The sequence below is a fragment of the Phasianus colchicus genome, chromosome 3 (assembly GCF_987193195.1).
Source record: "Phasianus colchicus chromosome 3, bPhaCol1.hap1.1, whole genome shotgun sequence".
Lineage (NCBI taxonomy): Eukaryota > Metazoa > Chordata > Aves > Galliformes > Phasianidae > Phasianus > Phasianus colchicus.
In genome coordinates this window covers 34305942-34325291 of record NC_143438.1, presented here as the reverse complement: position 1 = coordinate 34325291, position 19350 = coordinate 34305942, and the positions used below count along the sequence as shown (strand labels likewise).

The following is a 19350-nucleotide window of genomic DNA, read 5'->3' as shown; positions in this document are numbered from 1 at the left end:
TCTTTTTATTTAACTTTAAAACAGTAGCATTAGCTCCCAATAATGTTCTAAGAAGAATCTCATTTCTGTTTTCCTTTCTTTTTTTCCCTCTCTCAGTTGAGAAGTAGTGCTCCATTTACCAGGCTGCCTAGCGATAAATTGAAAGCAGTGATACCCCCTTTCTTACCACCCTCAAGTTTTGAGCTTTGGAATTCCGATCGAACACGAATCAGCAAAGATGGCAAAGCTGAACAGATGAGAACTGCCTGGCCACAGAGAGCAATCAAGCACGATTTTAACAGTAGTGGGAACTCAGATGTAGTAAGCAAATGAAATGTGTAAAAATAATACTGTGTGTTATTGTGTCCGGGGCATATTGGCTGGTGAATCACATCAGTTCTGTGTTTAGAAATGATTTTGAACCTATTGTCTTGGTAATGGCTTCTCCTTTTAAGATCTGCTTTTTAGGAAGAATACATACCTCTATGGAAGGAATGTAAATGGTGTGGAAGTTTTCTGTGAAATACAATGTCTTGTTTGATGTTCATTGGAACAAATGACTAGCCATAAGGAATTTGCTGCAAACTGCTAAAGTGACTGTTGCTTCCACCCTTATGTATTAGTTGCCAAAGTAGGCACAGTCATTCTAGTATATCAGAAGCTGCTCTAGTTCTGAAGACAGTCTGTGGGAGAAGAAGAAGGTTTCTCAGTTTTTTAAGAACTGGGAGGAAGTGAAGAAAAATTGCTGAGATATGTTGTATGCAAAAATATCCTGACATAATATGCTGAGAAGTTTAGTGATAAAATTTTAGCAATTAATGATTATGTGACCTTTCCTTAACAATCTTGACAACCTTTGCTCTCCTAGTTGCTCACAGAGAAAATCCTACTTGCCTGAAATTGGACTCTAATATCCTAGTAAACTTTATTTTACTAGTCCAGAAGTGTATTTCCTGTCAGTTCTAGAAATGTGACAGTGAAGACATTTTAAAATGATTTTTTTTCTGTCTTACTGTTTTAGGTGAAAGTTAGCTTAATACCACCAATAAGGAGGTTTAGGTGAAATGTGGTGCAGTAGGGCAGGCTGGATGGGGCTTTGAGCAACATGGTTGAGAGGGAGGTGTCCCTGCCTACAGCAGGGGGATTGGAACTAGGTGATCTTAAAGGTGCCTTCTAACCTAAACCATTCTATGATTAGAAGGGAATTGATCTCAGGAAGGTAAGGTTTAATTTATAATCCTAAAAATGATTGTAGTAACATAAATGGTACTTAGCTCACATGTATAAAGAGACGAGCAAGGCATGTAAAGGAGGACTAGTCGCTAGCTACATTTCTGTAGGGAAAGAAATGAGAAATGTGTTACTCAGAGAATAGGAACAAGGAGAGAAATATTGTAAGTCAGAGTTGGAAGAAGTTATTTGAGTAACAAGTTAAGAAGCACAAAAAAGCTGAGCTTCAGGTGTTATATATCAAATGGTTGGCAGTAGCCAATAATGTATAAGCAGAATTTAAGGGAGTTGCAGACGTGGTTAAGCATTTGGCATATAGGTGTATCTTTACTGCCTCAGTTAAAATAGTAAAATGGTGCAGGTAGATGTTTACATTGAGGAGAATATGAATATGCAGCTGGAGGACAGAAAATTCATGTTGCAGCTTCATTAGTAAGAAAGGATATTAAGGCTAAGAAGGAGGTGGTAGCTGTTCTGTAAGATGGGAGAGACAAAAAAGGATTCTGCATGAAAGATATTTTACCTTTTTTTTTGCCACTAATCTGAACTTAAAATATGTAAAATAGCTGTTGAAGTTTAATTTTTGTTTTGCTTGAGGTAGATAATTTTTTTTTTCTTTTTCAGACATCTGTTAGCAAAGGTACGAGACCAATCAAATTACCAGCATTTGCAAGAAGACCTGCATCTCCTTCAAATTCTACCAACTTCAACCATTCTCCTCATTCTTCTGGTGGATCCAATAACATTGCAGGAATTAATAGGCATGGAGGAGAATTGCATAACAGATCAGGTACCATGCTGCTATCATTTTTAATACAAAAGTCACTTGAACCTGATTCAACCAAAAAAAAAGCAGTATTTCTAATGATGTTGGAAGGTATTAAACCTCTTCTGAAATCTACTCTAGCTGCACAATCAACATTTCTGTGAAATATTGGAACAGAAGTGAACTTTGGACACCTATGTAAGGGAGCAAAAGCCTCACATCTGTTGCAGAAGTCTCATAGCTTAACTCCTCTATCAGAAAAACTTTTTTATTTTATTGAATCCACTCATGGTGATTCAGATGTACACTTGTCCATTACAGCATGTATTTCATGGAGCTTACATATGTGGCTTGAATTGTATCTTCCAACAGTAAAGAAAATACGGTGAAGCAATGCAGGAAATGTATCCAAAGAGGATGAAAGTCAGCTGCATGCATGTGTATGCACATAAACAAGGTTGGCTCCTCTCCTCTCACAGCTGTTTTTTTTGCTCATTTGCTGAAAGTTGCGGAAAAGATCTGAGCCTTAAAGTTCCCTCTTACACAGTCAGTTCTGAAGTGGGAGTGAATGATGAAGACAGATGAATAGAGTATTAACAGACTTTTAAAATTGATGATCTCCTTGACTCTTTGTGTTGTTTTTTTTTTTGTTTGTTTTCCTTAGGTGGCAGTGCAGACAATGTTTTATCACAGATTGCAGCCCAAAGAAGAAAAGCAGCAGGCTTACCTGAACAGAAGCCCAGCCAACACAATAGTCCAATCCAGGCAACTCCTTCATCCACCCTGTCTGATATGCAGTGTGCTCAAACAGTTGGTAATGGACACGTAGTAAAGGTACAAATGAATGTAAGTTTTTCTGCTTCTAAATTGACTTATTTTAATAGGTCACATGTCAGTCATGAGTGATTGATAAGTACAGCTGTGTGACATTGCGCAGCCTAAAATTAATTAATTAACTGCTACAGCAGTGGAAACTTTACAGCTTTACACACCTTTCTTGTAATTAAAAATACTCAAAGGATCAGACCTAATAATGAAATGCAATTTTGCTTTATTATTAATTTTACTTTGTTTTACGAACAGTAAATGTAATACTTGATTTTGAGGAATATATGTTCTGTTATTTTGAATTCATATTTCTTATGATTTCCATCCTTGACTCATAATTGAGGCTTGTGTTTTACATGTTTGTTATTCCTAAGCTTTCCTCTAAAGCTGAGGAAGGCTTCCTTCCAAACCCGAATGAAAAGTGTTAGATAACCTGCTCATCCCAACAGTATACAGGTACTGGTCCACAAGATGTTGTTTTTAAACAGCATAAACATCAAGATGTCATTATCAAAATCAGGTTTTGCTCACAAGCACTGGATATCTTATCTGTGCTGACTTTTCTGTGGATTTTCTGAAATAGCTTTACCCTCGTGACCTGCCCATTTTTGTGTGTGGACTTTGAAGCTAATGGCTGCATAAAGCAAAATTTTCAAGGATGAAGATGTAAAATCTTCAGACTCTACACAGAGGCATGTGAGAGAGCAGCATCCTTGCAGATGTTATATGCTGTTGCGAAATGTGTGTTTGTTCACACAGGAAAAGTTTAAATTTCAGACAACAAGAGAAAGAAAGCATATAATTTGGAGTTTTATTTCTGAAGTCCTTTATTCTGCAACTGTTAGTACATGTGACCAAGAGAAAAAACTCAACTTTTTCTTGTGTAATCTCCAGACAACTCTTTTTTTTTGTTTTGTTTTCTTCGCATGTTCATAAGATTCTTCTTAGAGCTTTCCCTGAAGAAACAAAAATGGCTGCAATGTAAAATTATTACATTTGCTCTCTCATTCTCTGATGTCTTCTATGGGAACAGTAAGGAATAGGCATGTTTAATAATGTTTGATGTTAAACACAGTCACAAAGTTCTTTAGTGATTTAAAAAGCAAAATTTCAGAGGGCAACAGTCAGAAAAATGTGCAACTATCAATGCCAAAATAGTTTCCATGAACAGTCACTGTGTGATCTTTCAGCCCTGATTCTGAATGGACTACCAGTTGTGTTTTAAAATTGAGATTAAGAGCTAAAAATCTATAACTCTGCTGGACTCCAAAAGCTATGGACTTATAATCTTTCCTTCCTTTCTACTCCACATAACTACTCTGCAGGTTATAAATGATCTGTCTTCTTCTTTCTAGTAGACAAAGTCACTTTATTATCTTCTTCCCTCCTTAAAGTCTCCCCTGCTGAACAGGTACCAAAAGCTTTTTTTTTTTCAGAGGTGGTCTGAACAATATATTTCTAATTAAATTGTCAGCAGTTGCTCTCAGCTTGTTTTTGTCTTGGAAATAATTTCAGAACTGCTTATACATACAAAAAATAATACTTTTTTTCCTAGCTCCATTAGTTGGCCTATTAAGGTATAATTTCTGTGCCTGTAAGCTTTGACCTGCTGATCTTAAGGCCTGTCGTTACAACACTGCTGCCAGTAATAAGTTTAATTATTATTCACACTCACAGTGGAAGATGTTCGGGGATAAAGAAGTAGTGAGTAATGATGCACTGTAAATCATCTTCTGGGAATGCAGTTCATAATTCTATTGAAAAGATTTTTAAATAGAAATTATGCTAGTATGTTAGAAAGGCAACAACTCTTCAGTGCTCTTTGCTCATATGTCTAGATGAAGGTAAGTTTATCCATCAATAATAAAACATTATTGGTGTGGATCTCGCTATAGATGCTCACATATCACCTCTGGGATGATTTTCTAGACATCAATGTCTGCACAATTACATAGGGATCCACACTGGCTGCAAGACCTTAAGCAGCCCACTTTGTTGTAATAAGCAGCAGTTCTGAAAATGTATTGTCTGTAACCATTTTGGAAACTCTTGTGTCCTCCCATTAAGATTATGTTGTCTAAATTTGGAACTGATCTAAAAAGTGCCATGAAGTTACACTGATCAGTTTGCAAATGCTGTCCGTGAGAGGAGAGACTGTACAAGACTTAAAGAAAGGAAACAAAAAGCTGAATAATAATTTATAGGGTAATGTAATTTGTATAAGTGCAGACAATACACCAAAAGCAGAGCATTTTGCAAATGTCAAATAATAGACTAGAGAGAGAAATTGGGGTTAGGTAATAATCACTTTGACTGTCTGCAAACTTTCATTCCAGTGAAGCAAGGCGTTTAGTATACCTGCATGAAATGCTAGTTTAAAATAGCATCTGATACATTCTGAGGAGCTTTAATTAAGGATTTTTTTATTTAATTGAAACACAGAATAAAAAAAACCTCTGTTACGTTGACCTGAGTCAAAATAATGTCACCTTTTATATGCAGACTAATTGTAATGCTTATGTAGAGAATTGCTTTATGAAAAATAATTTTCCTGTTCCAAAATTGCAACCTTAGTACATTTATGTTCCTTAATGAATTTGAGAGAACAGACTCTCATCTGGAATAAATCAGTATTACTCAACTGTTGCAGTACGAATCAAACAGATACATCCAGTTGTGTCTACATGCTCTGTAGAAATGATTCTATGAATTGTAAATAATATTAAAACATCATATACAGGTAAATACTTTTTTTTTTCTTCCCTAAATAATTATGTTATTAACTGTAGCCAAAAACAGAGATGAACAAAAGACCTCCATCTGGAACTTCATCTACATCTAAAAGCACATCACCAACTCTCACACCTTCCCCATCACCCTCTCCGTCTCCTAAGGTTCACAACATGGAGTCCTCTCTCTCCTCTTCTCACAGACAGGCCAAGAGCAATGGTTCCAGCAGTGGTACTATTACAGAAGATGGTGAGTAGATCACTGCAGTTACAGGTGATTCATTTATCAAGACTACATAGTGTTTTAAACTATAATTGTACTGGTCTATCTGCATGAGAGTAAGAACATTTTCTTATGTAGAAAAAGATATTTTAGTCTTTTCTGCTTTGAGATTTGCATTCCATCAGTAACAGTGGGTGTTTATCTTCCAAAAACAATGATCACTTCCAGTTTGAGAGAGATAATTACCATTCTAAAGTTATTGTAGAGCAAGTAGGCCACTTTTATGGCATGTCCTTTCTTCCTCCATTTTCTGGCTTAAATATGTTTTTCCATCACTTACTAAGGGTAGAAAACTTCTCTCCAAATTTGAAATGAAAATGTTTTTAATAAATTCAATGAAAAACATCATTACGGAAAGACAATTTTTGATTCATACCAATTCATACTTCTCCAGTGAGATTATTTATTTTTAACTTGAATTTTTAGGTCTAAATTACAACTTCTACTTTTAAAAGTCCTCTTGCTACAGGATATTTGGAAGTAGAATATCAATTACTTAATTTTTTTTTCTTTTGTAAACATTCCAAAAATTGAGAAAAATAACATGGCTCAAAATCTATTAAATAAGAGATGTGGATACTTTTATCTAGTTTCTGCAAGAGGCAGGTGTCCTATATTCGCTGTGGTTGCTTTTTGTTTGTTTGTTTGGAAAGTGTCAGGATTGATTTCTATTTTCATTTACACTAACTTTCTGCTGGCACTGTACTGCCCTGTTTATCCTAAAGGGAGGCATTGTTTGACCCACTTTCTATCCTCTTATCATGTCCTAGCTGTAACATATTGTACTGATGACTGGAGAAAATCCTTTCACACTTCAGTTAGTGCCATTTTATAATAACGACTTGATAACAAAAAAGTTGTCAGGTTAGAAATATATAGAGAGGAAAATAACTGATTCTTGGAAAAGAAAAGGAATTCCCCAAGCTATCAACTGTTATAACCTCACCTTGAGAAGCAGCACTTTATGACAACACCACTAGTGCTATGATACAGCAAGTTTCTTGCAGAGGTATAGATTGTCAGAAGCTGAAGTAGTTCTGGATTCACTGTGCTTGTAAGCTTTTATACTTGATTGGTCCTTTCATTCAAGGTCTCTTACTGTTGGTTTTTCATCACTAACAGCTTAGAGGCCCAGCAGTAATCAGAAGAGTAAGTTATGTAGTATTAACTATTTCTTATTTCAAGTAAACTGAAATGAATTTCCCAGTTTATTTTCTTTGGTTATGGCTTGAATGATCAGTAGGCAGCATGATTCAGAAGTGTGTATGGTTTTTTCTTAGGTAATCACTTGGTGGACCATCAACAGCTTTTTCCTATTCTGAGAACCAGTGATGTAGAGAATCATGAAAGAAGAAACCATATGAGAGCAAAAGGAGGTGGTGACAACTTGGAGAAAGGTAACCTTGCCATACTTCTATAGAACAGTACCAAAGAGGTGCTAAATGTAGCAGAGCTCAGAGAACCTATGCTTTGTTCAGGCATGTAGATAAAGAGACTAGATATAAGTGTAAATAAAATCAAACTTAGAGAACAAGCAAAGGTGAAACAACTTTCAATGTGGGAATTACAAACTTGAGATGTTTCTGGTTTTGTTCGAAATTACTGTATAATACAGGAACAGGAAGAGGAAAAGAGGAAAGGAAAACTTGAAAATATTGTCTAAGTTTGATATGCCTTTACAAGTTAAGCATATTAAACAAATTGTCAAAATAAGATTCAACTGCAGTTATCACTTCAATTTTCTATGGGGTTTTCTGTGTAAACAAAGGACTTCCAGAACAGTGAACAGAAATATCTGTCCATCTCAAGATACCTGGTGTCTTTTTGAGAAGCTTAGAAAGTGAAATTCTTGCCCTTGTTTTTAACAACAAAGAAGGAAATAAAACCAAAGTATAATTGAAAATGGAATGGTTATGTCTTTGCATTGAAAGCAAGTTTACATAGGGTATATTATATTAAATATTGTTTTGTTGTATAATGTTTTCACCGTGTTTTTTCACTTAGAGGGTAATGACACACTGGAACAGATTGCCCAGAGAGGTTGTGGATGCCCCATTGCTGGAGGCATTCAAGGCTAGGCTGGATGTGGCTCTGGGCAGCCTGGTCTTGTGGTTGGTGACCCTGCACATATCAGGGGGCTTCAAACTAGATGATCTTTGAGGTCCTTTTCAACCCAGGCCATTCTATGATCCTATTATACATTTCTATGATATGTTCTTCATTTTACATTAGCTTTTTGATTCAGATGATAATTTTGGTAATACATGCATTGTTTGTTACATCATAACAGTAAAAATAAACAGAATCTTGAGTTCAGAGAAGTACTGTGTAATCAAGAGAGCTAATGGTAAGTTAATTTAAAACTGCAGTTGTTTTTTAACTAGGTAATCACATTTTAAAAGTGTTTTAAGAGTTGCTATCAGGTCCTCCAGCTTTTAAGTTGCTCAGACTTTGAGAGGAAGCCCAATATCCAGACCTGTTAGCCTGGGAAGGTTATCTTATGAAACTTAAATTCTGCTCAAGTTTCAACTTAGTTGGACTTCAGCTATCTGTGTTCAAGACTGGATGTCAGGTGCTTGAGCAGAAGAGATTTGCATGTACCCTTGTTGTATCTATGTTTTCAATAAGTGAGTGGGTAGGTGCTTGCTCTACATTTTACTTTCTTGAATCATGCTGTGGAAATTCCTCATTCAATTCATTGCCTTCTTGAAAAGTTTTGATGTATAGACAGCCTGGTCTGAATCAGCCATTCAGGGCCAAGCGCCTTCATTTTAGGCATTAAAGCTGTCCTCAAAAATTTGTTTATTTAAGATTGTTTTTATGAGGAAGAAAGGATGATACAGCAAAAGGATTTTATCCTACCAAGGTATGACTAGATAGAATTACAATAAGGCAGTATTTTTATTTTTGATGCAGAGTAAATGTGAGTGGTTTTATGTTGCAGTATGTCATGGTGTGGAATATATCATTTGATAATATATCCTCAGCAGTTAACATTGCAGAGATCAATACGATTGATCTTTTCTGACCCTTTTTTTTTCTTTTTTTTTTTTTTTTCTGACATTACAGATGAGCTGACTGGCATCCTTAAAAAATTGTCCCTTGAGAAATATCAGCCTATTTTTGAGGAACAAGAGGTAAATCTTTTTTAAAAGGTTTATTTTTTTGCTGTTTTAGAAAAAGTATGGCATGACATACATTGCATTAAAATTATGATCCAAAATCTCAACTTAAATATTAGAGTTTTACAACCATTTCTAGTTGCAGAGAGGACCTTGAAACATGGACCAAAGTGATATTCCTAGAATTCTCCAGGGACGTATCAATGCTTTTTACAGTGAATCTACATTTTGGTTACAGATGCCTTAGATATTTTTTTCTTCCATTTTTACATCCTGCTTTCTCTGTATATGTCCATATCCAATGGGGCTGAACAGTTTATAGAACATGCTGTATCACTTCTGAAATCACAGCTAGAACCTCACTTGCAGCTGGAGAACAGCAGGCTGTGAGTCTCTGAGATTGTTGCTTTCCCTACTTTATCCACTATGAATAAGCAGAAGGTGATTTTAAATTGGAGAACTTGAGTGTTGTTGTAGATGAGACCTGTGACAGTGACTTACCTGAATGATGGAATTAAAAAAATAATTAGTGAAAATGAAAATCGTTCATTTCAGTGTTTAAGACATCAACAAATGCAAATAATCATTGCATGTTTATTTGTTGGAAGGCAGAGGGCAGTGAATGGACATGTAATAAATTGCTATTGCTGTGGAGTTCAAGATTCAGCACCACGTACACTGGACTTATTGTTCCCTAGAGTGATAAGGAAGAAAGCATTTTGTAGAAATGCTTTTGTGCAAAGTTTCTCTCAGTATGAAGTTATAGATGTTTGTTTTTATCACAGCTTTGTGGATGTTCTGATATAGTATAACTGATATATGAATAAACCCTAAATTTTCCTTAGGAGGCAGTGAAGAAGTACACATGGTATTCTGAAAATCCAGCAGTGCTTTTAAAGGAGAGAAAAACCTTAGTCTGTCCAACAAACAGTTACACTAAGGAAAAGACTGTTTTTCTAAAGACCAATAAAATCCATGAACATTTTAACAATATAATAACAAACAACTGAAGTATTAACAGCAGATTTAATATTCAACAGCAGGGTGGAGAAGTAGGTACCATTTGAAGCTGTCAATTCATTAAAGTTTTTTGCGTGCACAATATAGAATATATTTCCAGTAATTTTATATAATTAAAAAAAAAAATCTGTCCTTCAGTAGTGAATCTTACCTAGATAAACACTTCTTCCTTTTTCACATGCAGGTGGATATGGAAGCCTTCCTTACTCTTACTGATGGTGATCTGAAAGAGCTGGGTATTAAAACTGATGGTTCAAGACAGCAAATTCTGGCAGCTATTTCTGAACTGAATGCAGGAAAGGTATGTTTTGAAATATGGTACTTAATAAATTAATTCCAGGTTTGCTTGTATTGTTAATTGAATATATATTTGGAAATTCAATTGCAGATGTTAGCTAGAAAAGTGAAAGGAATGTTTTCCAAAGAAGACATTTAACATGTTTATTGAAGAATACTTTACTTTCTGGTACCTCCTGTTCTATTTCATAAACTCTTCCCTAGTTCAGTAACTGTACTGCTCTTTTATAGAGTTTTACAAAGGCAAATATATTAAAAGTTGACACTAACACAATGTTGGTCACATTACAGTTAGTGAACACTGATTTCAGTGACACTAAGTTGAACATGATGTAAAATGTCTCCTTTGTTTTTCCTACCAATTTTTATTTTTTGTAATTAGATAAACGGTCACTTCTCTCATTTCTCACTTTTTTCTGCCTTGTCACGTATACTAGTGGTCTAGCAATGATGTAAAGAAGCTCTGTTAATGTCAAAGAGATTATGGACTGGAGAATCTCTTTAATTTGGACTGCTGAACTACTCAGCTGCTTTTTAAAGTTTCAGGGTTATTTCTCTCTTTGATATTGGAAGCTCACATAAACAAAACATAAAGATAATTCCCCAAGGTGAGATCAAAAGCAGCAGAGACAAAGCTACAAATTTGGAGAAGATGATGATGCTCCATGCTGTTACAGCCATGAAGAAAATCCTGAAAATGCTTTTACTGCTGTCTGAGAGTTTCAGGAGACTGCAAAATTTTCTATATACCTGGTAGAGAAGGATTTTATATTATTCCTCATAATGCACTGTGACTCTCTGGGCGTAGAAGGGCATATTTTCCATGTTTTTGTGAACTTAGAATATTTTTTTTCCTGAAACAGAAATATTTAATGTGTGGTGGTTTTTTGTTTTTTTTTTTTTTTCCCACAGGGACGAGAGAGACAGATTTTACAAGAAACTATACACAACTTCCACTCTTCCTTTGAGAGTAGTGTTAGTAACACACGGCCTCCTGGTCATTCCCAGAGTAAGTACCACCTGCCATTTACTGAGTGGCATATTATTATTTCTAATTAATGCTAGTTAGAGCACAGAATGTGGAAAACAAGCTAGTTAACCATTTTCTGTGTTTGATGCATATCTGTTCTTTTACTGAGTTTGTAGAGAAGATTTCAAGGCAATAAAGAAGAGATATTTATAAGATCTGTGCACGCACTTCAGTAGTATTTGAAAGGAGTGTAAGATTTTTGTTTTGTATTTATTATTATTGAACACAGAAAATGGATATAAATATAGCAAACTGAAGTATATGATGAAGAGCATCAATGAGAGGTGAGTTTCTGTATGGTATAGGGTAGTTGGTTCTTTTTTTTATAGTGTTTATATGAGACAATTTCCTTTACTGTGATCAAGTAGATCCAACGTATTTGAGGTTTGCAATTTAGCATACTGGCTTGAACAGCTACTTTGATTATGTATTTATGTATGCATGCATTTATTTTGTGTAGGTAATATTTTTATATGACTACCTGCAGGTGGCCTTGTTTAGAATACACCCATTCCAACTACCGATGTTAATTGCTAACCATTGCAATGGCTATCAAAACTAAAACTGCATTTTAAATTTTAGATCTATAATCAAAATGCATGGAAAGGTGTTCTGACCTACATCAGCTAAATACATTCAGCACAGTCACACTTAGATGTTAAAGCTTTAAATTTCTGCCCTGCTAACAGTCTGAGCCAAAGACAGATACACATCTGTTAATCGAGGTCGAGGAATAGGATGAAACTTATTCCTATGTGTATTTCTGGACCTGTGTTTTAGCAAGAACATAAAGACATTGAATGGCCTTAAGAAATTTATTCTCTTAAGTACCTCTTACTTTTTCAGTTGCTTATTTTTCACCTTGCATCCACTCACAAAATTACTATACTTGTTTTGTGGTAATGCTAAATATTTGAGGTATTGTGTTCTTTAGAAGGCCTATGTAATGAACGAGTCCCAGTTGTTCCAATCTCAATCAGCTGAATATCATTAAATATGTGAAAGCAAGTTAAAACTCTAGTTACACTGCTGTCTTTGTGAATACTGGTCATTGCTGTGGTAGTTAGCCATTGTGAGCAACTTTCTGGATTCCATATAGTCCACATGACTGAAAGCCACTGTCAGGTATCAATGAATGCATTGTGCAGTTTACTTCCTATTCTCAGAATAGTCAGCATGTGTGGGAACTTCTGGATGTCTCTAGATAACATCCCAGACTTGAAGAGCCTCCTCTGTAGATACTACAGTGAGCAGAAGCCATTATTTGGAATTTGATAAAATAATGCATTGAACTGGAATTACTCAAGAACTGAAGAAACATAGATGTGTTCAAGCAACATGCTGGTAAACAGAAAACAGTAATTGTGGCACAGAGCTGGGGAGAACGTTGTTTTGTAAGAATGAGGCAACAGTTGCTCCTGCTCATTAGAGATCTTGCTTTTGGATTATTGTGTGTGAGAGCTCCATGAAGTAGATTTGGTTGAGATACAGCAACGGAAACAATAGCAGAGGAAATGAACATGTAGGTAAAAGAAGTTTCCACACCAGATAAGCTGCTTTTTATTTTTAATAGTAGCAGTGGGACCTTTACGTAATCTCTGGAACTTGAAGTGATTTCTAGGAAGGTGTAATATTTTAGAACATAACAGCATCTGTTCTTAGTGAGATCCAAAATTCACAGTCACGTACAGCTGTATCATTTGGTCTCATCTGACATTTGTGTAAAGAGCTACTTGCTTTCACATCTTTCATTTGTTGTGAACTTACCATGTCCTTTGTCCATTTCCGATTATCCTACTGGATCAGAAGCTACAGCAGATGATTTGTTCCTTCTTCACTGCCTCCATGTCACAGATGATTTTATAGATATCTGTGATATTCTTCCTTAGCTGTGTTTCTTTTTCCAGATGGAAGTCTTGGAGGCTTCTTAAACATTCCCTATACCATAGTTTTTCTGTCTTCATTTCTTTTTTCCACTATACCCTTTTAGACTTGAAGATACCAGCCTGACATAAAATACTCAAGCTGTAGGCATACTGTTGACTTATACTTGATACTGTAATTGCTTTTCAAGTATCTTACCTTTTCAGTTTTCTTAGCTTTTACTAGTTGCTTCTAGTACTTTGCTTTTTTAAGTACAGTGGAAGACTGAATTGGTACTCATTGGAACTGTGTGTTACAGCGTAGATCATCTACTGAGAGTGAGCTGAGAACTTAGCATTTTATATCACCATTCATACGTTTTTGTTTTTTTTTCCTGTATGCCTAATTTCATATTTGCTCATTTTTATCTTCATCTGATTTCGTCTGCCTTGATATTGTCTGGTCACTAAAGTCTCACAAAGTCCTTTTTCCACTTCACTGTTCACCTTTATTTTTGTTTATGTGGATAACTTAGGAAAATTTGTCATTTGACTCTATATGCCCTTTCCAAGTCATATATTGAATGTCCATATAGTTCTCTGTGAAATGCTACTGATGAATCTCTCCACTGTGGAAAGTCACTGTTTACTCTGACCTTCTATCTTCTGCCTTCTTATCTATTTTTTATCCACACAAGAAATGTTTTTACTCTCTGGATTCTTTATCTTAAGAGCCAGCCTTGGAACTTGCCAAATACCTTTTAAAAATTCAGGCACCAAGTGGATCTCTTCTGTGTACAATATTGTTGGCACCTTCAAGAAATTCCAGTAGGCTGATGAGACAAGACATTCAATTCCCTTTTTTGATTCTTTTCCACAACATTTCAGAGGTTCATTATTTCAATTTTTTTTCATGCTTACTTTCCTCCTACTACTTGCCTTCTCTGCAGTCTGTGTTTTACTGGATCTCCACTGGAATCTTTGAAAAGATGAGTATCGTTTTTTATCAGTTCTGTTACCTGGCAATATAAACAAGAATCTGCTCTCTGTTCACAGAAGTTGAGCTGCTTAATCACTGACAAAACTAACTTCTTGTTGACTTCCTGAGAAAAGAAGCTCAAAATTATCCGAAGCCTGTAGACCAACTATCATCACCAAACTTGTGATTCTCTACAACTTCTACACTCTTCCCAGCCAGCTTCAGTTCCCCAGAAAATGCCCCATTCCCCACTGCCCAGGCTCAGTTCCTCTTCTGCTGCCACTGGTGTAGGAACTGTTGGTGCTTTTCCAACCTGATTCAATATATCAAGCAATAGAAACAGAAAAATATGTATATGAATGTTTCAAGAATGGAAAATAGAACAGCAGTAATTGTGTTTACACTCCTAAGAAATGCAGTAGAAGGAAAAAAAAAAACAATAGGAAGAAAAGGTAAAAGCAGTGCTATTAGCAATAAAGGATTGATTGCATAACTAATTTCATGCAACAGGCTTGGATAGAGAAGATACTGCAGTTTCTTCTTAAAGGATTTTTGGCCATTCAAACTCAATTGCTAGCTTTTGGAACCTCAGTTACCTTCTGATTGAGCACCTCCTGCTGAGGTCTCTGCTTCAGAGCTCTCTGTGATATTCACTACAAGAAAGTAGAAAAGTTGTCAAGTGTATATTGGGTTTTGGCAGCTGAGCTGTTTCAATTATAGTAAAGTTCACCACTGGGAGAGAGATTACTTTGTGCATCAGGTTCTGTGTTATCCCTGGGGCTGGCACTGAGATGTTTCTTCTTTGCAGAAAACAATAGGCTGTAACATATAATCGTTTTCTGTCAGAATGATATTGAGACCTTCCTTCTTGCCCCTGCCAATGATACCAGATTAGGCTGAACGTCCAGGCTGCAGGAGCTCCACATTTAAATCTGTGCCTGAACTACATAAGGCAAATAATTATTCAATATAAATAATGCAGTGGCTTTCTGGACATGTAAGCCAGTAGGATTTAGGGCACCATGGTTCTTATCCCTGTTCTGAACAGGCAAAACAGTACTTGCATTAAGAGTGTTGTCTTGGTATCTTTATTAATGGAAATTAATTGATGATGTTCAGAAAATTCTGCTGAAATTAATTCTTTCCAAGTGTAAACCTCAACGAAATTTTGACTTTATAATTCCCAAGGAAAAGAAAAGGCTTAACATTTTCCCGATGTGTTCTAATCACAGCAGACAGGTTTCTGTTCCTTACAAGAGAACTGCATACTAGGAAGATGTTGCTTTTTAGTAACACAGTCAGTGTTTCAAAAAGAACAAATAAAACCACAGTACTAGATTGCTGCTTCATCGTTCGGATTTAGAGCAGATGAGGAGCCTGTGGAGGCATGAGGGAAGATGAACTGCTCTGCAATACAAAAAATTCTGCTTCACTGAGATAGCAAGCAGCAGTATAAAGTCTGAATTTCTTAGAAAACTCTGGATTGAAGAAATGGTACTTCTCACAGGAAGGGTTTGAATTAGTATGTTCAGGCAATGTATTTGTTTAGATGATTTTAGTAAAGGACCAAATCAAAACTTTCTGAATACCCAGTTGCTAGGACTGATATGTAGGGGATTTTTGTTGGTCAAGATTCACTCATTCATCAAAGGGCTGAACATAGTTGACACTGATCTGCAGATTCATAGGGATAGGAGGACATGAAAGGAGGAAGAGCTGAATCTAAGATGAAGAAAACTCAAATGGATTAAATGATATTATATGAAAAAAAAAAAAAAAAGAAAAAGCAAAATATCTGAAAATAAACTGAAAATGAAATTATTTCTGCTTACAGGAGTGGACTTAAGATGAGTAAAATGAATTACAGGGTCAAGCTGTTGGGGTCAGGTGTAACAGTGAGACTGGGAAACGTGAACCTATTTGTGGTAAATGTGGAATTTGTCGGTGGTCTTTAGAGTAAAGCTTTGAATCTCACTGGTTGCAAGTTGTCAGATTTATTTATTTATTTTTATTTTTTCAGCACCTGGCTGCTCCATAAAACCACAAGAAACTGTTGCTCCTAAGAGGTAGCTACTGGAATAAAAAGAGATTTTGATCTTACAGTGAAGTCTGGGATCCAGATGAGTAAATCCAAGCATACAAATGAAAATTTGAAACTTTAGTCCTTGGTACACCTGTATAGAACTCTATGAATTAATGTTAATGATTTCAGTCCTACAAGGCCTCAAAGAAAGTAATGAAAAGATTGTTTTTGTATTTCAACCTTAGAGTTGAATTGTTCAAAGCTTCCATGGTTTGGATTTTAGGAGAAGAAAGGAAAGAGGGAAGAATGAAGATGTATGTTTTCTTCTTAGTCTTCAGTGCCCAGAGATGAAGAACCCATAGGAGGCCCCTGTAGGCAAGATCAAGAGCAATAAAAGCATGGAAGAAGGCATGTAAATCACCGAGTAGAAAGCGTAATGGCTTCATGGGAAGGAATATAAAGGGAAAGTAATGCTGCATTCTTCATTAACTGAAACACACTTTATCTACTCAGTATTTAGAGATTAGAACAGTAAATGTAAACACAAAATACCTGTTTGTAAAAATAGCACTTTATTTAAGAAAATGCATTATAAGTCATGGATATTTAAATAAAAATACTGTTAAAATATTTTATATTGCCAATCTGTTGTTTTGAGAATAAAACCATTTAACTGATATTGGCTGTTTCTCTTGAACACTAACAGTAGCAGGTCCTCAAAATGTTTTGAGAACTTTTTGTTAACATTTGAAAGGATTTGTACAGAAATTATGAGTGGAAGTAATTTTCTGCATAGTAAATTCATTTTCTGTTGATCAACTAACACAGAAGTTACCTGAAAACTCAGATTCTATTTTCATTTTTTAAAAACTCAGAAATATTTGACTCGACCACTGTTTGAGATCAGTGTGCATATGGTGGTACTAATGCAGGTAAAGTCAAGAACATCCAGTGCAGAAGATTGATCTCAGTTCCCTCCACATCTAAAGATTCTGCCTTCCTCCTCCTCACTGTACAAGTTTTAGTGGAGTTTGGGAAAAAAAAAAAAATTGGTAGAAGTGTGCATGGTGATAAATAGAGATAACAGCAGCAGTGAAAGCAATGATGCTCTGCTTTCCCTCAGGTTGCTCCAGGTTGGGCAGCTGATTCTGTGATGGCTTCATTGATTTGGCCACCTGGGGTACTGTGCCAAGGTGCCAAGAGCAAACAGCAGAACAGCTGAGCTGTGCCAGGGAAAAACCAATGATGAGTGCTGATTCGGCTTTTTTGTTACTTAGAGTTTTATTTACATTTAAAATGTCAAAACAGAGTAACCTTCAGAAATTAAAGCTTTTTAAAAATACATGTTTAACTGTCAAATGACTTAGCTAAGGAGGGAGACAAATATTTTTATTAAGGAGAAACTGTATTACTAGCTCTTTAGAGGAAGATAGGTGAAAAGCGTGATATGGTATCTTTGCAGAGACTTTATGAAAGAATAAATAGCAGGAAATAAAGGTGGAAGGAAAAAAGAAAAAGAAAAAAAGTGTATTGGTAAAGTATGTCAACTGTGCTTGTATGTGCCTGTATGAAAATGTGAACTGCCTTTGAAAACAAATAAGGGACAGATGAATTCTGAAACATCAAGTGCTTCCTATTGGTTGCATGTGACACAGAAGCTACCAATCCTGTTATGTCAGTCTTCAGTATTAATTTGTGGCTTGCTAAGGTTTTTTCTTTGTAAAATGTTATATTAGTGCTGCAGTCCACGTTCACAAGTGCTAATTCTGGCTGTGTCTGCTCTCATGCATTGGTAGGGTAGAGAGGTCTCCCTCTCTACAGGGCATCGTCATTACAGCCCAAATTGCCTCCATTCTTAACCTCTTTAGTATTATTTATTATTATCCTTTAGGAGTCTCTTGGATTGCTTGCAGCTCACGTGTTGCTTTCTCAGCAGACATCCAGGGAGCTGAAATCTCCCATTAGGAAGAGAGCTTACAGGCGTAACACTCCTTGTAGTTGAAGTAAGAAGGTCTCATCCACAGGTTCCCCTTGATCAGGCTGCCTGTAATAGAACCCAACCACCAGATGTCCTTTGTCTTGACCCTGGTTTTTACCCACAAAAAGTGGTGCAAAACAAAAGTTATGATCAATTTGTTCATTGCAGGCATTTGCTTGAACAATAAGACAACTGAGAGACCAAGACCATCATTTCACTGACCTGTCTTGATTTGTCAAAAGTGAAAGGCTGTTTCCCATTTGCTGTTCACTTACTGTGTTTTCTTTTATAGTTTAAATGAAAATCTCTGTTAGCAAAGTTTGGATTGCTTACCCGATAATGAAAAACATCTAAGATTTGTAGAATAATTAAACACAAGAAGAAATAGTTCTTGTTCTGATTAGCCTAGGATTATGAACTTGACTAATCTGTAGTTGATAATCATATGATATCTTATTTAAAAGAGTAGGACTGTGTTTTTGCAGAAAGCACTTATAAGGTACTTGGAATTTCATTTTCTTTTTTCCTACACTTTGAGCATTAATCAAGATCAAATTTTAAATAGAGATATTTTATTATCTGGAAATTATTCAAGCAGTCATCTGTAGTATTTTTCATGCTTCAGCAAATGCCTCAGAAGCGAGGTAGCTTCTCAAGGGAGCAGCTTTGGTTTCTAGAGTGAAGGGGAACATAAAAGTTCTTAGAAACAGAAATCTTTACTACCAAGATCATCTTAGTTTAGAATTGCTTGGCTGGTCTGGCTCTGACACTAATAGCCCCAAACTTGCCACTTCCAGATTTTATTTTGTTGCGAAGCCCTCTTGGCAGTACATGAGTACTTAGTAGGAACAGGCTTTGTCCATTAAACCTGAAACAACTTCAGCTATATTTAAAGCTCATTTGGAATACTTAATTTCCAGTCTTTCAAAAGATTGTATTATTGAAATAAACTGTTAATGCAGTGTCCTCCTTAAAGTGTACATACAGCTCTCTCAAAATAGGTCTGTCTGGTCTTGAGAGTGCCATACCATGTCTGTTAGAGTGAACTGGGGCATGGTTCTTGAAGGTGATAAACAGATAAAGGTGAATGTAGGAAAATGGCCATTCAAGACACTTCCTTATAAATGGTCTAAAAATATTCTGTGTTCTTGCATTTACCTCATATGTGTCTATAGGCTCTTGTTCTGATTAAGCCTAAGCTATTTGTAGCACCACAGAATCAGT

At 35.8% G+C, this 19350-nt stretch overlaps 1 protein-coding gene across 3 annotated transcripts in view; it reads left to right on the top strand.

Annotated features, from left to right (window-relative positions):
- Positions 1 to 16818, top strand: part of ANKS6 (ankyrin repeat and sterile alpha motif domain containing 6) — a 38795-nt gene extending 21977 nt beyond the window's left edge. Inside the window, exons 9-17 of one of the 3 annotated variants that reach the window (XM_031589117.2) lie at positions 97 to 300; positions 1834 to 1999; positions 2640 to 2809; positions 5593 to 5782; positions 7096 to 7212; positions 8885 to 8952; positions 10142 to 10258; positions 11167 to 11263; positions 16146 to 16818. In XM_031589117.2, the coding sequence (XP_031444977.2) occupies positions 97 to 300; positions 1834 to 1999; positions 2640 to 2809; positions 5593 to 5782; positions 7096 to 7212; positions 8885 to 8952; positions 10142 to 10258; positions 11167 to 11263; positions 16146 to 16195 (1179 nt within the window). In that variant the 3' untranslated portion in view covers positions 16196 to 16818. Of the gene's footprint in view, positions 1 to 96; positions 301 to 1833; positions 2000 to 2639; positions 2822 to 5592; positions 5783 to 7095; positions 7213 to 8884; positions 8953 to 10141; positions 10259 to 11166; positions 11264 to 16145 lie in introns of all 3 variants that reach the window. The other 2 variants (XM_090137255.1, XM_031589115.2) reach the window with 2 other exon arrangements.
- The last annotated feature ends 2532 nt before the right edge of the window (positions 16819 to 19350 follow it).